The sequence below is a fragment of the Lutjanus erythropterus genome, chromosome 8, assembly GCF_056507025.1.
Source record: "Lutjanus erythropterus isolate fLutEry1 chromosome 8, fLutEry1.hap2, whole genome shotgun sequence".
NCBI lineage: Eukaryota > Metazoa > Chordata > Actinopteri > Lutjaniformes > Lutjanidae > Lutjanus > Lutjanus erythropterus.
Genome location: NC_139324.1, coordinates 28,960,648 through 28,980,289, shown reverse-complemented (window position 1 = coordinate 28,980,289; position 19,642 = coordinate 28,960,648). Strand labels below are relative to the sequence as shown.

Here is a 19,642-nt window from a genome sequence, read left to right as displayed (position 1 = left end):
GTGCCACGAACCTTGGATTGTGTCACAATATCACAGTGTTTTAGAGAATCGATACAGTATGGAAAAAACATAATAATGCTATATATAGAAGTATGACCGGGTATTATAAACTAGAAGGCAGTAATGTTAGCGGTATCCCTGTAAATGCCCAAATACGACACACGGTAAAAACATTTCTATCATTCCTGTCCTCCCTGTGTCTGCAGCTGCGTGCAGGCTCGCATCTCAGCTGTGCCTTAACCGTGACCTGAGGGTTTATTTACCTTTTAAGTCTTTTTTTTTTTTCGAGAATACTTACATACACGCAAGATTAATGCCCAACAAAAATGCACTGAATAAATATATTTATCTACATTTTACAAACGAGATGGAGCAGAGTGTGCTGTGTTCTTGTATTACTTTGTGGTAAGAATGATAGGTGGTTATGGTTCCTCTTTTTTACATTATTCTCACTATTTTTCCGATTATTATTTAGATCATTTTATTTTTTATGTTATATTTGTGGTGATTACAGTGGAAACACTACCACTTTTGTCCACAGCGGCCTCTAAAATCAAAAGAATATGACAGTTCCTTGTAGTAGCTTTAACCACTCACTGTTATGAAAAATCATAAGAAAAAAAATAATGAAATCTTTTCAAAAGGTTCAAATAATAGTAAGAAAAGATGTCTGCTGCCATTTTGTGGACACAGGCAGGTATAACATCAGCACAAGTAAACAGCTTTCTGACCAATTATTAAGTAGCTATGAATGGAGGGAAGATGAATAAATGTTTTGTGTGTGTTGAGTGTGACCCTGAGGACCCTGTTACATCTGCAGGAGAGGAGAGGCTGAAACTCAAGAGCGAGGAACACCGACATGGAGCATGTAGCATCTGAAATAACATCTCCGAAGGGGGCAGGCATTTCCTCTGAGTCATATGGCTGAACTGAACACTCAACACTGTCTGGACGCTGACTGTCTGTGTGCTTCTGGGTTCTGGTCGGAGTCCAAGCATGACTGCCCACTGCACGCCTGGAGAGCGGAGGCAGTGCCAGCCGGTCGGACTTCCTCAAAGATGTTTTATTTTGCCATTGTGTGATAGAGATATACCAGTTCTGAGCTATGTCAGAGGAAACATTTCAAATTTTGAAACTCTCCTGACGAGCTCCAGTCCTGAACCTGAACATTTGAACCTGATACCAGAAAACTAGTTTCTAAGTTTGTAAATGTATTCGCGGGTCAGACTGCTACGTCTACACAGCATCTGAGGGAGTCCTGAACTTCAGAAGATGCATGGGCTAAATGCCTCCACAGCGTACACTCTCGCTCGATTAATTCAAGACATCAATCCAGAATAGGATCGTACATACGCTCCATTATTCATGTGTTAAATTACATTCATTCTATCCATCCTCATCACCGCTTTGCATTAAGTGCAAACACTCAAACTGATCCCTGGCTCCTATGTTCTGGTTCTGTCGAGTGCTCTCTGTTGCTCTTCAGATGTTTACGGACATGATCTCCAGCCCAGTCCAGAAACAGCCTTTCTAGGCTGGTCACAACAGTTAGAAACTGGAAAACTTCAACTGTCAATCTAGTATGGAGTGGTAATCATAAAGAAAGGGAACAAACAGCAGAGAAATATGCCCCTGTTTTGAACCTTGGCTTCTCTGGCACTTTATATATGGAGAAAATCCAATATGCGATGTCAGGGAGGTTTAAACAGATATAGCAACCTTTTCTTGACTGTATCACAGTACTGATGAGACCCATATGACATCTCAAAAGGCTTTAATTTACAGTTACATATCTTTTAAAAGTTTTTAATTATTCCCTCATATGTGAAGGGAGGGTTGGGAGGAGGAGGAGGATACTGTTCCTGTTTGTTTACTGCCTCGGTGTTCTGTCTTTTTCTCTGAAAAAACTATAAATAAAACGTTTAAAAAAAGACATGCCAGTTCTTCCATGATGTTACGCTCAAAGCCAGCCTGCACTGCCCTTTTCAACAATGTCAACATGGAATCATCTTCACGATGACCAGCTGGTAGCATGACAGGTTTCTCAATCCTTCAGCATCATCACGCCGTGCTATATTTTGTGCGTTTGTGTCTGCGGTGGCACAATGCTGCGGCTGAGCCAACAGTCTTAGAATCTGAACCCTTGGCATTGCCAGTGGGCACTTTTCCTGAGGTCAAACTCAAAATTGCAGGAGGTTTTTCCATCACTAAGTAATCTCTAATGTCACAGCCGTGTGTCAGAAACAGCTGAGGTAGTGCGGGACACATTCTGGTTTATTCACCATGCATGTCCGTCCCATCAATCAGTTCTCTTAAACTACTGTACATATAACAATCGTGCAATACACTCGGTGTGTATGTTTTGGGTGTATGTATCTGGGTGTGGTACTGAACATTAACTGCAGTTTGACTGTAAAGTGTGTGACCACGTCGCCACTATTTTTTCAAATGTCCAAGACAAATTTCTCCCGAGGGAGACGAGGCTAATCTAATCTGTTGTACCCGACTACACACTAACTTTACATGCATTCAAAATGTGGAAGTCATGACTTGGTGGTTTTGTAATGGGATGTAACCATGACGGTGCAAACACAGGGCTGACAGGAGGCTCAGATAAACCAGCTTCTCGTGAGCAGTGATGTTGATAGGTTTTCAGTGTAGCGAGTCTCCTGGACCTACAGGTGGTCATCTGAGTGGGTCCCATGGAAAGTGAGAGGGTCTGGTGCCCTCGTTGCTCAGTCTGTAGCGCGTGTGGTCTGTGCGCTGAGGTTGAGTGCAGCGACCGTGGGTTCAATTCCAGCATCTGTTCTTTTGCTGCATGTCCTCCTCCTACTTTCTCTCTCTACTTTCTGTGCAGCTACAAGCTGTCCTGTCAAAACTGTGTGTCATTTACGTTGTTACTGAAAGTTAAACAAATAAAATCCCAAGTCTGAAAACTTTATTTACAAACAATGTCATGTCATCATGAAATACTAGTCTACAAAATTCAAATAAACACAATAGTGTCTGTTGCACCACACTGGTACCAAAATAAACCATCAAGTAACAGAGTACAAGAGTTTGTTGGCCATATGTTTGATCTTTTTTTTATGGCATTTTAAAAAAAATTTGCTTTCAATGATCACTCATGAAAAAACAGGATCTGGTTAGGTTTATTTTTATGATTTCAACACAGTGTCTCCCCGAGCATCATCGGCCATAAACTCGAGTTAACACAGCATCACTCAGAGCTGACTGTTCTTCACAGTGGCCACGTGAGCTTGCAGCATTGATTGTTGAAATGAAAATCTGTTTAGCAGGCATTGATCTTGTTGGCAGCAGTAGTCAGAGGCGGGAAGTAAAGTAATACTTTGTTACCGCACTTTTCAGATATCTATACTTTACTTGAGTGCTTATTTTTCTGACAATTCTTTACTTTCACTCCTTACATTTTAACTCAAATATCTGTACTTTATTTTTAAAGCAGTCTCGTTACTTTGCCTTTAATGCATTTGAGGGGATTTATTGATCATTTTTATTCTGTGTAATTGCCCGCCACCTTCCCAAAAACAAGATGATTCCTTCCTTCCTTCCTCCTTATCATGCATGACACAAGTAAAAGGACAGAAATGTGTAAAAGACATAACAAGATGAAACAGACAAGAGAGGAAGACTGCACAGAAAGGTTCAATTAGCTTTGCACCAAAACAACCAGGAGAAATATCTTTCATAGGGTGACTTTATACTTTAAGCACGTTTCAGAGCATGTATTTTTACTTTGTTAAGAAGTTGATTCAGCACTTCTACTTTTACCAGAGTCTTTTTTAACCAAGTGTCTGTATTTCTACTTAATAGAGTATTAATAGAATAAGACTGTGTGTGCTTTTGCCATCTCTGGCAGTAGTAGCATGTTTACTATGAACACAGGATCTTGTCTGCACAAGATATGTGCGCAGGCAGTGGAAAATAGTGACTGGAGTTTTTTTTAAATTTATTTCTATGATTTTAACATTGATTTATTGTTTACAACGTAACATTATCGGGGAAAAAATAAGCAGCACCCCTGGGCGTGTCAATAGTGAGATTACCGCAACCTTTCAGATTTGAATGCATCAAAGACGTGTACCTGGTAATCACTGCACAAGCGAAATGACTTTAACTCCTGGGTAAAACAAAGCCATGTCAAGCGAAGGATCTTGCCACAATTCAGCAAAGCCACTCAGTAAAAGAAAAACATAGTCAGCTAGACGCTGAGTTGACAGACGCCACTGCCATTTCCCTCGCCTGCTCATTGTATAATCTAAGTCTGTCCTTAGTAGGAGATTATTATTCTCAGATAATTGTAACTGATGGGAAAATTACTACCCCAAAAGACACAGTGGGAAGCTCGATGGACTATTTTTCCTTCACAGGGTAACAGTGAGACGGGTGGGTGAGGGGATGAGCGCTGCACAGTTGGAACAATGATGTCATTGGTTACTTGAGTGCTACTGAAACGAGGTCATAACCTTGTGACATGAGGATTGTAACACAAAAACAGCTGGTCAGTCTGACATACTCCCTTTGTCTTCCCAGTGCGACTGCTGAAAAGACTACAGTGAGAGGCTGTCAGGCCTGTGGGGTGCAGCCACAGGCCTCATCAGCGAGATACATGAGGATCACTTTAAGATTTGCTAACAAGGAAGCCACATTGCTGCAGAGAGGGGTCAGCTGGGTGTCATTTGGCTCCTTCACTGAGAAACTTGAGGATTATTCTCGCACTTATCAAAGAAAATGCCAAATCCGTGGAAATCCCTGACCTGTCTTCACAATAGGCTGCTGAGAGCGCAGGAGAATCGGCAATCACCCTGTAATTTTCTGATGCTAAGCCTTGAATTGAGTGACGATGGAAGAGAGTAGAAGGGCTCATTTGAGACGCTGCGTATCAAGTGGAGACTCTCCAGAGTTAAATAATCAAGTAATCTTACCACAACACGTGCAGAGGAATAAATAATAATAATAATTTGATAACACTCTTTGGCCAATTACACATATACAACCGAGTACAATGGACGCTTCAGGGAAAAAAAACTAGAAAACATGACTTTGTGTGTTTTTTATTCTCAGCATGAGAGCAACTCGTGAACACAGAGAGGTCTAACACTGCCGATAGTCCTCGGTAACTGCTGAGCTCTGTAATTTCAAGCTTTCCTATGAGTCACTGCTTTGAGCTGCCCCCTGCTGCTACATGTGCACACACAAATACACACATTTATACACACACACACACACGCCACAAAGATACTAAAAAACGTGAAATCAGCTTCAGTGTACAGCAGAGGGATCCACATCCAGGAAACATCTAGTGGTTGACAAACCAGACTAATTTAACAGCCCTGGAAAATGTATAGACAAAAATCCATTATGAAACCCATGCACGTTTGAAGCAGACCCATAATTGTTAGCTTTCCAACATAATGAATGTGCTCTCTTTTTAGAATTTGGCAGCGAGTTCTGCATAAACGTACAAATCAAATACAGATCGCAGGGTCGAATTAAATAATTTTTGATGGGCATAATATGATATTTTCTCCTAACTTGCTCTCATTGGTTGAAAGAGCAGAGGGAAATAAAGTAACGATTCCTCATTATGAGTTGTGGACAGACATAATGCAGGTGATTATGTCTGTGCAAGTTGTTGAGGACTCGCCAAATTTATGAGATCATTATTGTAGAATAGTTCTGTGGCAGCATGACATTAATAAAATGCTCTAATTAATGTAAAATTAATCTTCTAAAGTTAGAAAGGAAAAATACAACATATTTATGACTACTAAGATTTTTGTGTTCAACTTCTCTGGTTACTGGCCATGCACTAAACTCCCGCCCCAAAGATTCATTGTCCAATCACAGAATAGCAACCGTAACTAGGCACAAACAACAGACCTGTCATGCTTAGGATTTCTTCACGTGTTAAAGCAGTGCGGGTGCGGCTGCTGCAGGAGTGATACGCAGTCAGTCAGGTCTTTTTTTTATCACCTTTCCAAAACCACAAACACAAGACCAAACGTTCAAGAAAATAAACAATGGGTTTGTCTGCTGTAACATTAGCTGCAAATGTTAGCCCAGCTAACTTCAGGATGTCATGAAGACAGACACTTTGGTACAAAGTTGATGTCAAGATTTTTCTTACAGTACCATAGGCACTGGAGAGGCACTTCCTCTGGTTATGACAGGGACAGCACGTACTATTACAAGCGTTATAAATCTGCCGTAAAATGCCAAAGGAAGGGAAAAAAAACAACCACTGGCATCGTGGAACATCAACAACAACTACACGTGCTAGACAACGACATGCGCAGCTGCAGTGTCAGCTCAACTTGTTAAAAATTAAAGCAGTAAACAGAGTCGCATATGGAAGTACTTTGCGTTCGAGGCAGATCATCAGGAATTAATTGCGAACGGTGCCATCATATCTTTCAGACGAAAGGAGTAAACACTTACTTAGCAGAGCACCTCAAAGACAGACCAGCTGGTTAGTGAGTTCATGTTGGCATTACATCCAGCATATTCTCCTTGTTATGCTTATTCTGAAATAACGTCACCGTTCGTTTTTTGTGAGACAGCTGCTTTGTTGCATTCTGCAATGTTTGCAGTGGCTAAACACTAAAGGCTACTGTGTTCAGGCTGATGTAATGTAAACAAACCTTGTAGTAGTAAGGATTAGGCTACCGTCCCGACTCCTTAACATACAGTCTGTCTCAACTGTCATCTAAATATAATGTTAGCATTTTGTCTGTCGCCATTTCAGTCAATTTAAACTACCGCTGGCGCCCTGAGTTCAAGTTATGTTCAAAGTTCAGCAGCAGGAATCACTTTTTCACTCCACGTTTTTCCAGATATGAGTAACATGCTCCTCTGACAGTGATTTGTGTCTGGCTCAGTACATATCACCCTCAGTCTTTTGTTCTACAGGCTCAGAGTTTTTTTCATGACATCCCTAGTAGGGGTGTAATGATCCATTGATATGGATCAATGTATCGATCCAATGATCAACAATCCAATAACATCGATGCACAGTGGAAACATCGATCCGTATCGTCAACTTTAAGGTGCACCAGGCAGATAATGGCAGTCAAGAAAAAGACAACGAGGGAATAAATCAGTAGAGTGGAAGTATAAACAAAAAATGCCTTAATGAGATAAAATATTCAGACCTGGTCGGACATCAAGTCCACTAACTTGTTGTTCTCACTATGGCAACATTACCAGCTCAGTTGCATCAATGTTAGACTTTAAAAAAAGTGCATGCAGGCTGAAATTCAGTCATTTTCTGTCAAGAGATGCAGTGACTTAAACCAGCAGTGGGTAAGTTAAAGTAAATCATACATGTCATTTGTTAAGTAATGAGGAGAAGTAAGCTAGAGGACTGTTTTCTTAATCCCGCCTAGATTTCTGACCATTACTTCCCACTCCCACATCATGTGTATCCACTGCCGCCCGCTCCTGAACAATAACAGAGATCCATTGATTTTGTTTCTTCTCCTGTCCCGCAGGAAAAACACATTAGTTTTGTTGTGGTATTAATATAGAGATGGATGCCTGATGGTACTAACGGCAAAATGACACTAATACTAATTATAGCTATTCAATTAAAGAGACAATAAAATAAATTTGTTTCTGTTTACTCACAACAGGAACATCGTATATTTGAAGTTAAGTTTTTAAAAAATATACAAAGGGAGGGAGAGAATCAAACAAACTATTAACACACCGTCTGCAGCACAGTGCAACAAGAGGAGGAGGGACAGACCCTGGAGGAAGTACACCTACACACCCACCCAAGAACCATACACTGATTCCCCTGAAAAGGGTCTGAAAAGTCACTAAAACGTTGCTGACAACACTGGCTAAATCCTGGGACCTGCAGCTTATTTTTCAATCACGTGATCCCGCAGCAAAGTTAAAACCACCCACTCCCATGAGATTGCGACGCCCTGGTATTTCCTGGGTAACCTATGGACTTATAATCAAATTTCAAATACAACATCTAAAAGGTGGCATCAGACATCGCATGATGCATGCATGTTCACCGTATGCAGGAACAAGCCTGGGCTCTCAAAACTAACTAACACTGTGAGTGTGGATTGTCTCAGTGTGCCAACAGCATTTTTATCTCCTCACCGCAACCAATTTACATACTCACAGAACTGGTTTTACCTTCCATATGCCCCGGAGTTTCAGACAAATTAGAAGCCGAACATCATGTAAATATGCATTTATTTAAATGTGTCTTGCAGTTGTTTCTCTGGCACTTCTTCCAATTAAAGTTAGCGTGACTACGCTGCCCGAGGAAGCGTATGGAAAGGTTTACAACACGGCTAATCTTTTTTTTCAGATAATATGCCTCTTGGCGTCACCCTCCAGCAAAGTAAATTGAACACTCACCTGAGTCGCGCTACTTTTGGTCCACGGTAATAAACATTCAGAGACGAGAGGGGGGAAGGTTGAGGGGATGAGCTCAGGAAAAGGGTTTGGAACAGAGGAAGAGAAGGACTCCTCTCCCTCTTTGTTGCTCCTGAAGGACAAAAAAAACAGAGAGAGAGAAAGAAACATGCTGAATAAAATGTGGCAAACATTCAGATTTACTTTCAAGTTTTTATGAGATCCCCGAGTTTTCAAAAGTGTAAAGTATGTCACACTGCGCTTTGGGCGGTGTGTAGAAAAGTATGCACTCATCTACAATCCCCAGTTCAAAAAACGTTGTGACATTGTGTACAACCTGATGATTTTACAACTTGTCTGTTTTAATTTGTTGCCTCTGAAGCATTTTGAAAAGTGCTCTATAAATAAAGATTACTATTATCAGTATTATAAAATATATATAAAAACAGAATTTAACATTTTGCAAAAATGTTTCAACCTATATTCAGTTGAATACAGTACAAAGATGATGATATTTAATATCAAAACTTTTCAGGAGGGAATTTCAGACCATTTTAGACCAACATTAGAGCATTCAATTCATAAATACTGAGGACCTTCCCAAACAAAATTTAAGACTATTATTTACTTATACCTTTTAATTCTATTTTATTAATAAATCTGAATTTAAGACATGTTAAGGATCTGTAGCCACTATGGGTATCACAATGTTAATATCAATTTGCAAATTGATATTAAATCACAATAAGTGAAACAAAAAGGCAGAAAATTTGTTAAAAAATTCTCCCAGTTTGTACAGTGTGTACATCTTACAGTGTTGATGCAACAACTTCTGTTGAAAATAAAGCTTTTAAAATGATTAACACTAACAAAAGATCACTAGTCTCCCTTATTTTGCCTGTTACACTCTGTCCAGACTGTAACATTATAATGATGTGTTAGACTTATGTCACAACCTGAAGCTTATAGAGCTGTTACGGCATACAGCTGGTCCCTCTGCTGTCCCATGTAGGGGACCGGGGAGTATAAATGGAGCAGGTGATAAACAAACAAAGGCCGTCTCTGCATGGACCCCTCCTGCTCTCAACTACCAGACGACACACCCCACTCACCATCAGACTTTTTGATAAGGTGGCAGATAATGCACATGTGAGCTCAGGACAATAATATACCAGTAAATAAAAACAAAAGCTCCTGAACTGCTGGTCAGAGAATATCAAGCTGTATCACAAATAAAAAAATAAATATATTTTTTAGGGATAATTCTCTAATTATGTGTCATTCCTCACAGCCCCTATGGGATACATCATTCTTATCTGTGAAGGAGTAGCCAGGATGGGTGTTTTTGTTCTAAAATGCATTTAACATGCCCTTATTGTGAATTAACATCTGAATTATTGGCTCATCTAAAACACCACATCGTATAATCAACATGATACGGTAAGAAAGAGATGGATTTCAGCACACTCGCACATGAGAAGGCCTCAGTTTGTCAAAGGTTCTGTTCTCTGACTGACACTTTCTTTACTGCTCTGTAAACACGGCAGTTACTGAGTTACTCATTATCTCCCGCAAACTAACAGGTGCTTGATTTGATTCCAGGTCTTTAACGGCACTGTTGAAATAATACATTACACTTCATTGACAGCCGCGTTTGGGTCGAGCCAACTGTGTTTACAGGTACAAAGTCTACGCTGCGGCTCTCAAACAGACCTCTGTGTCTCACTCCTGCAAATACAAAGAGAGTGCTATTCTTCTGCGAAGTGTAGAGCAGAAAAGACCACTTCGGTTTCAGTGCAATTGGATTTATCTTAATTGAAGCGAGCGCAAGGAAAGAGGAGTCGTACCTGTTCCCCTTGCAGAGCGCAGTCCTGATCTTCTGGGCATTTGGTGGTAGTAAAGGAGCTCGCAGAGGGATGAGGGCTGGGCTGGGAAAGCCACTCACATTACCCTTGCCACTGTGAAAAATCTCTGCTTTCTCTCCGAGGCTTCCAGAAGTGTGTATTTCGTCCAGCGTGTTATTCATATCACTCATGTGGGCCAGCTAAATCCAAGGCATCATCTGGAGCAGAGAGAAGAGACAAGCTGTTGGACTGGAGTGTGTGCAGAGCAGAGCAGAGCACTGTCAGAGCGAGCTGGCTGGCTGGCGGGGCTCCTCTGCTCACAGCTCAGCAGAGCACACACACATACACACACACGCGCGCGTGCGCGCATACACACACACTGGCTCATCTGCTGCCCACGAGGCTGGCCCAGTGGGGCAAAACGATCCCTCCTACCCAAACATGATCTGCCACAATAAAGATATTTTTAACACAATGACTCCCAAAACAGCCATCCCTGCTCTGACACGGCAGCGTACAAATAATCAACTTATTTGTTCAGCCTCCTCAACTCTTTTGTTTATAACTTTGCTTTAATTCTCCTCCTTTTGTTTTGTTTTGTTTTTTTTGAAAAAGTTCACTTTGCAACCTGGAGGGCAGGAAAAGTGCACACAAAGCCCGCTCACACAAAGGGGGTGTCTTTAGCTCGATAATGAGTCCGGGAGAGCCGCCAGTACTATAAAACAAACTGTTCTTTTGTCATGGACTTCGCACAGGGATCCAAATTGCACTTTAAACTTAGTACGCTGCAGAAGAAGCATGCGGTTGTACAGAGGAGGCAGCCCTGCAGATTGGTTGCGTTGTGGGCTGTGTCATTCAGTGACAGGCTCCACGTGGGGGATGGTTAGGATGATAACATCTTTCTGAAAGGTAATGTGTAACAGAGTCTGGACAGGGGAGGACAGGCCGGCTGCTGGAGATACAGACTGACAGAGGGTTAAAGGAATACCTCACTGCGTTAACAGAAGACTAACTTCATTACTTTGGTAAATATGTCAGGCTGGTCCAGTGTTCAAACCAACCTGTTTTTACTTGCAAAGGAAAGAAATACATAAACTACAGCTGCAACTACTGGTCGATAAATTGATTAGTTGTGTCAAAAATGTCAAACATTTGCTGGTTCCAGCTTCTTAAATGTGAGAATTTGCTGCTTTTCTTCATCATTTATGACAGTAAATGAAGAGTCTCTGGGTTTTGGACTGTTGGTTGGACAAAAGAAGCAACTTGAAGACGTCACTTTAGGCTCTGAGAAATTTCAGTGGACATTTTTTTACAATTTTGCCTTTGACTTCACTATAAATTCTATTTATACTAATAAAATACAATACGCATACAACAGTGTGTTGCCTCAGACTATACAATCATGAAAAATGCAACTCACAAAATGATATGCACACTTCATCTCAACATACACATTCATAACTAAATGATTAATCGATTAATTGTCAAAGTAATCAGCAGATTTCAAGGCTCACATTAACGTTTTCTTTTTTCCACTTGCCCAGTATAGCAAATGCGTCAGAAATCTACTTGCCCAAAGTCAATTCCTTCTTGCCCTTTCACAAATTCTTTTATTAATTAGGATGAAACATGAAAAATTACTTTAAAGATTATCAAAATAGTTTTATTCTTTTTTTAAACCACTTTCTCAGTCTGGAAATATATGCTTTAATATGCGAAATATTACTTTTCATTATTATCATCATGCACAATATTACATTTAATATCATGTGTAACTTTTATGTTCATTATCTGGTGCAATATAACTTTGCATTTCTTCTCAGTATCACTTAGTAATTGCCAATACTACTTTTCTTTTATTTGAGATATTTATTTGTTATTATATATACTTACTGTTTTTGTTATTAGGCCCTGTTTCTCTGTATTTACTCCTTGCACTTACACTTTACATTTAATACTCTTGTTTTCTATTGTATTTATTCTGTGTTACTGTAATTTTTGGAGCAATCTGGTACAAGAATTTCCTTCAGGATTAATAAAATTCTGTCTTATCTTGTACTCCGTTATGGCACCTCAATTGCCCCAGGCAAGTGGGCAATCCTTATTGTTGATCCCCGGATTAATCGATAATGAAAATAATCTTTAGTTGCAGCCCTAAAGGCAACAGTACAGTCTTGCATCGAAGAATGATAAAAGCCTGTATGTAGCTTTTGTGTGTAGCATTATTATCAAAGGAAAATGAATTGATTCTCACAATTTTGACATTTTTAATTTACCTAATTTATTAATCAAGAAAAAAAACTGACAGATTAATCAATAATGAAAATAAACATTGGCTGCAGCCTCTATTATTCAAACAAATGGCTCTGAAATTCAACTTAATGTCAGCTACAGTGCCTTTTTTAGACCAACAAGGCAGACCAAACCAAACTGCGAGAAAACCTGTCAGCTCTGGAGAAATGGCACACAAAACATACTTTATCAGCTTTTAAATTGGTTAAAAAAAATTATCTTGCCTGAAGTTTTTTCCTGCAGCAAAGCCAAACGGTGTTCAGTGTCTTTTTCTGTAGCAGCACTGTGTGCAGGTTGTTACTAAAAACATAAAGGGGGAAAAAAATCCTATTTTGTGGGCCTACAACACAAAATGGCATTGAAAAAGGTATCAAGTATTGTTTGGGGGTTTGTATCAAAGTTTAAATTTCTGGTATTTTTACAACTCTACTGTCACAGTTACACAGCTCTACGTGTCTCGGGTTACTGTTGAACACAAGAACTATTATATGCACTTAAAAAGCACATCATGAACACAGGAGAGAAACAACTGAGCTTCAGAGGTGAAAGCAGCGGCGTCTGTGTTCGTCGGTTTGGGAGTGCAGAGAGCAGCAGGAGATGGTGGGGGGGGGTGGGAGACAAATGGTTCAGCTGAGGTCCTACTGTGGACTGATACAAGGACAAGAAACCCCAGGCATCAAGAGAGAGAGACAGAAATAACTCATAGCCTGGAGCACATTCTTCTGGTATCAGTCAATGCAAATGCTAATTACATTGGTGTAGGATGAATGCCAAATCTATTTTAGGGACTTAATAACACTGTTTCACATAACAGTAAGGTGCACAAAGAATTTTTTTGCTAAATGATAATCTCACACTTTTACCGTTACCATTGCTGTACATTGTTTCAGCCTCCTTTTCTGTTGTGCACACATGCTGTAATGTAATGTAATGTAAAAACTGGTGTACTGGCATAGACACTGGAAGTAGGGATGCAGGGGTACAACAGCCCAACTGATTCTAAGTTACACAGTCCCCAAATTGTCTGTAGTTTACCTACACCTACACCTTACAGTCGTAAGAAACATTAATAATTTTATAGTACAATGGTTAAACTGGGCTTTTGTTTTTAGGCGTGACACTGGCAGTTATAACAGCTAATCAGCTGTCGTTGCTTGAATTTTGCTCATTCATTGGGTTTAAGTTTTACACCTTGGAAATTAAGAGCACTTCACTTTTGGTACAACAGTAATAAAATCATCAGTAAATTTGATAGTCAGTTACTGACTTGCATTATTTTGTCTTAAAAACATGCAAAAATGTTATGTTTTTAAAATATACAGTATATATATTAAGGAATCGCACTCATTTGGAACAGTTCTGTATTACATCACAGGAGCAGTTTTACTCCCATTGTCCTTTCGTGCCAAAAATAACATCACCTGTTGTGGCACTGGTTGTTGCCAGTGACCATTACCTACTCTGCTTTCTGTGCCACAGCACCAGGAGTGCCTTCAGCACACTTCACTATAAATTACTGACCTTTCAGAGTGCTGGTTGACAGGTTTGTAAGGTGTTACTCTGAAGTAAAGTTCAGAGTAAAACACTGAGGCAAAGTGAAAATGAGGTGGCACCTCATCTATGCTTAATCGCTCTACTCCAGTCTCCTTTTCAGCAGGGATAATCCTGGCAACTAATTTACTTGTCAGCTAAAAATAAATTTTAATGTACACTAGTCAGTTAGTCTAAGAGTAAGAAAACAGTTTAATTAAGCACAATTTATTCATTTATATGGTTAAATATCATCCTGAAATATTGCATGTATTAAAAGCCATTTGAAGCTGTTCTGCATTCAATCACATGCTTCAATAATCAAATTGTATTTTAAATGCAGCTGGAATGTGTGGCACTTTGCAGACATGCAAAGACAACATTGATATTAACAACTGTTGCACCATCTAGTCTTAAGCCTTCTTCTTGCTAAGATTTGGTGTAAATCTTGCACCTAGTCAGGAGCAGGTGTAAAGTCAAAATATAGACTGATTTATACAGATATACAGCCTCAAGTCACTAATGTTTTCTACTCTGTGCTATGAAGGCTCAAAGAGATGTGCTGTTCAATAGCTGTGTGGAAAATGAATGATATTCAGTCAGAAATAACATCAGACATTAGAGTTAAATACCATAAATTGACAAGAAGGCCCAAATAACTGAGAATTTGTAACAAGCAGTGTTTCACAAAGTTTAAGTTTCTCCTCACCCTGCAACCCTCAAAACTGCAAATGTTTTTTTAAAGGGACCACGGTGATACTGCTGCTACTAGTTAAATGGCAAAATTTCATCTCAACGCGAGATGAAATAGCCTTTACTTTATCTCAGACAGCAGAATGTTGTTAACAGTGTATCATAGCAACTCACATTGCTAGGCAACAGCCAAAGTCTCGTGGGAATTCACATGAACACGCTTAGCTAAGACCAGGCACAGGTTAGACTAGGCTTAATCTGGTTGATGCAACAGAGGTAAAGTCCATTCTAAAGACTGGTCTTGATTAACACTGACTCAGCAGTTAAGACCAGGCTTAGTAAAGACTTGTTGGTGCAACTCACACCTGGAGCACACAATGGGGCTAACGTTAGTAATGCAGCAGCAGCAGCAGCCTGCTCTGCTTGCAGGTTAATGTCCACATGGCTGTTCTGAATGCGGTTACATATTGTTCTGGTCGAGTAGTTGTATGCATTTATCATTTTCTAAACCAAAATACTGCCAAAACTACGCTGGTTTTAAGAGCGGTCATCTGTCCCACTTTGCTGATAACAACATCCAGGCCATACAGGTATTAGCAAGGGAAGAGCAGGGCTGCAGCCCTAAGTGGCAGGCGGCTGCATAACATCTAAGAGGCAACAGTTAACCAGTTGTCGTACATTAATAAAATATGAATGAATGCTTTAACCAATTAGTATTTCTGGTGCCACCTAGCGAGGGTGGCAGCGTTTAATTGACGACTAATCCCTACTCCTCACTTCTGCAAAGCCCATCCTACAGGCCACCTCTCAGCAGAGCATGAACAAGGGGGTGGTAGAAACCGGATATTCCACCTTGCCATCAAGTTGGCAATGGTGGCCAACAACCTGCAGCTGGGTGTGTCCCAGTCACAGCTGTAACAAAAGGTAAGACCTCTGTACCAGCTGAGAAGTTAACTCTAGTGAAGAGGACACACCGTACTTGTGTCATGGCCTGTACTGTATAACTGCCCTCAAGCACAAGAAAAATAAAGACCTTCTAGGTGATTCATTGTTATTATAAGAACTGTTCGGAGCATTCATCTCTCTCAGACCCCAGCAATTCCAGCACTTTGAACAAGATTCACTTCTGAAAAATTGTTTACTCTGTTGGTCCACCTACTGGCCTCTGTGGTACAACACAATGAGTTTAAAGGACCAGTGTGTATAATTTAGTGGCATCTGGTAGCGGTCAGGAAAAAAAAATTCTCTTAAAGATTCTCTTAAGTATCTTTTTTTTCTTTTTTAACAATTACTTGAATCTGTTTTTGAATTCCTGATTTGTTTCTTTATATAATCAACTCTCACTTAGTGTGCTGGCTCAATGCTACCATAAAATGGGAATTCCCATTGACATGCTAATGGAAATTAGCATTGTGATGACTATAATATTATCTTAAACTGATCCATTTTACTCAACATATTTAACATGAAATGACATGAACTCATGAATAGCTGCATATATTTCCTGTGCCCTGTATAAACAAACTAAAAGCTGCTTACTTCACATTGCTAACTCAGTCTATTTAGCTGTAACACTGCACACTGACCAGTTACAGTTACATATGCAGCAAATCAGTGACGCTGCTATAATGAAACTCAGAAAGACTGACATGTTATGTGCATTATTTTCAGAAAAATGAAATACGCTATTCAGTCCCAATGATTCAACTTCTTCCTATGTTCTAGTGTTAAAAAAGCAAACAGCTTTAGTTAAATTGCGATACTCGGAGAACCATAATACTTCCAACTGACTGAATGTGTGTATGGGAGCCTACAGTGGCTGTTAAACTGGCTTGGTTTGTCCATTCTGGGCTACTGTAGAAATGTGGCTGTGCAACATGAAGACCCTCCATGTTTAATGTGTATTTTTAAGGTAACAAAAAGAATCATTCTTCAATCAATCTTCAGATGATTATACACTAATGAAAACATATTTATGAATATTATATTCCATTAAATGCCAGTAAATCTCCTCAAATCTTACACACTGGACCTTTAAATCAAGCTACAGCTGTCCAGTTCAGCTCGATGCACTCTGTCCATCTAATGAAATGGAAAGGTTACAACATTTGTGCTCCCTGTCGGTTGGCTTATGTGGAATGCAATGGAGTGAGGCATAGCAGCTGTTGGAAACTACAGGCAGAGGGTGGCTGGTTAACACTTGTGCTGCAGCAGCGTTTGTACAGACAGAATCCATGCTAGCACATTCATAATGTGAGACATCAGTGATAATGTCATGTCTAATTATTTGTGCCTTCTTCTGACACGTTTAATAAAGTTACAGGGAAGAGAGGACACCCGTCTGTTACAAATTCCATTGTTTTCCAGCAGGTTATCCTGTTTTATAATGCAGGAAATATCAAAAGAAAAGTTTCTGTGATACAGTACCAATGTGTTTATTCTTTTATCTCTCTGCTGTGTTTTGGTTGCAGGCCCCTTTCTGTTATAGCACCTAATTTGGAAATCAAATGAGTCTCTTTCCAATGACATGTCAGAATGTCTTCCTCTAACTGAACTGATCACAGAATAGGCTGTTGAAAAGAGAATTATATTGGATTTCATGCTGTTGTTCAGTCAATCCTATTTGTCTGGAGAAAACAATTTAATTCATGGTTTTTCAGCTGTCACTAATTAGGAACTTTTATTAGAACTACACGAGGTAAATGCATTGTATTCGATCAAAATATGTTCTTCACAGCCCGACCGATCCGTGGCCATTCTAGACAATGCTTGCGATTCCACCAGAGGCGCCGCGGCGCGTCCCAGAAGCGGCTCTCTGCTCCGCTTCAAATACGGCGGCAACTCTATTTTTGACGGATGCGTCGCCAATTAGCACAGAGCAGATCAAACGGGCAGGAAGTCGGACACAGAAAAGGCAGGGATCTGATCAGTTTTCAAAATGAAAGACCCCGTGCAGACTCACGATCATAAAGACAGACAGGAAATAAACTATTTAACCACGTACCCTGCTTTATCCATGGTAGAGGCAAGCAAGCGAGGAAAGAGGACCTGAGCAACAAAATGCAAACTGTCCCGCTGCTGAAATGCTGCTGGTGGGGCTTAAGGAACCGTTTCCATTTTACAACTTAAAAGCACATGAAGACGCCAAAGTCAGAACTACCCATCCTGCAAGTCGTGTGAATGCACTAATACACTGCATGTCAAGAGTAAAATGACTTCAGAACAGTGAGTTACACATGACAGTGAGATTTTTTCTTTAGATAGGACCCTCTGGTGTTGGATATGTTACCAGCGTGACAAGATGCCCCGCTCTCCCCTATACTGGGATGTTGTGCATAACTTGCTAGTTGTTTGAATGAAGTTGAACATAAAACTCTTAATGCACAAAACAGCAAAACGTTGGCGTCAAACTGTCCAACTGTCCCTAAGGGTTGGACGATGTTAACATTAAAGAAACTCAGATTTCTGAACGACACTTCCTTTGATAATGCATGTGAGGGATTATCTGCCTGTTCGTATTCTTCATGCAGAAACTAGTGGGAGAAAAGCACGACCTTGACGTGTGACAACTGTCCGCTAATGTTAACTATCATTAGTATTTATTTTTAGTATTTTACGGACAGCAGATAAATACTAATGTCAGTGAAAGCTTGCAGTAGTTACTGTCCTTGACGTGTCCAAATATTTTAAAGAGATTAACGACATGAATTAGGTTGTTTTAGGTTAAAATTTGCAAGAGTTCTTCAAAGTGAGTGACCGACTTTCCTGCACCTCACAAAGTCAATAGGAAGCTGTTGAACACGGTGTCAGTCCTTCCTGCTCCCTCCACACCCGCGACAACTGACTCAATAATACCCGTTTAAAGTGACGGACATGCGGACTTTCCTCTTTATTCTTACCTTGAGCCTCTTTAAATGGAGTCTCCGGCTGAAACCCTGAAGTCTGGTCTTCATGTCGCTGCTCCTGTAGCCTGTGAATAATGGAGCGGACTGTCCACACGTGTAGCACAGGTGCCTTCCGACTGTAAACGTGCTCTGCGTCACAAACTGCGGTCACGTTTTACCTGTTGTTGAAAACACGCTGTGGTCAACGGGATCCGAGGTGTACGGAAGAGCATTAGTGCCAAGAAAGAAGGTCAGCTTTTTTTTTTTTTTTTTTTTTTTTTTTTGCTATTTTGCATTTCTACTTTACTCTCAACATGCAAAAAGAAAAAATAAATAAACTTTTTTAAAACTCCATCTTTATTTTTTTTTCTATGGTCTGAAACTAATAATGAAAATTGTTCTTAATCTTAATATTTAAATCTTATTTTGGAAATCACACCCCCTAAAAAATGTAAAGTAAAATCGTACTTCTCTGATTATTATTTTTTTCTTATGCCTGGCACTAATTCTGAAAATCTGACTTTCTTCTCGATGTTTCGACTTCATTCTTGACATTTTAACGTTACTTTGGAAAAACTTCCAAAAAACGTAAAATGAAATGTAATCTTACTCCTCTGATTTATTTATTTTTTCTTATGCCTGGCACTAACTATGAAACTTTGACTTTATTCTTAACATTTTAACTTAATCTCAACATTAAATTTTATTCTCAATATTTCAACTTTATTTTTTATTATTTATTCATTTTATTCCCCCCCCCCCCCCACCCCAAAAAAAAAAAAAAAAGTAAAATTAAATAAAATCTTACACCTCTGATTAAGATGCCTGGCACTAATACTTCATTCTCAACATTTCTTTATCCTCAAAACACAAAATTTAAAAAATCTTCCTCCTCTTCCTCCTAACAGTCTTCCGTAGAGTTCAGCAGTTTATGCATGAAAGAGAAGAGTCATTATTTATGCACCCACTGAAGCCAATGACTTCGGTAAAGACGAG

General features: G+C 39.8%; 1 protein-coding gene across 1 annotated transcript in view; it reads right to left on the bottom strand.

Moving 5' to 3' along the window:
- The window catches only part of grb14 (growth factor receptor-bound protein 14), a 46,934-nt gene extending 28,010 nt beyond the window's left edge, over window positions 1-18,924 (bottom strand). The window contains exons 1-3 of the mRNA XM_084724092.1: window positions 18,662-18,924; window positions 10,251-10,465; window positions 8,407-8,536 (exon numbers count right to left, since the gene is read on the bottom strand). Of these exons, the coding sequence (XP_084580218.1) occupies window positions 8,407-8,536; window positions 10,251-10,438 (318 nt within the window). The 5' untranslated portion in view covers window positions 10,439-10,465; window positions 18,662-18,924. The remainder of the gene's footprint in view (window positions 1-8,406; window positions 8,537-10,250; window positions 10,466-18,661) is intronic.
- Window positions 18,925-19,642: the final 718 nt, after the last annotated feature.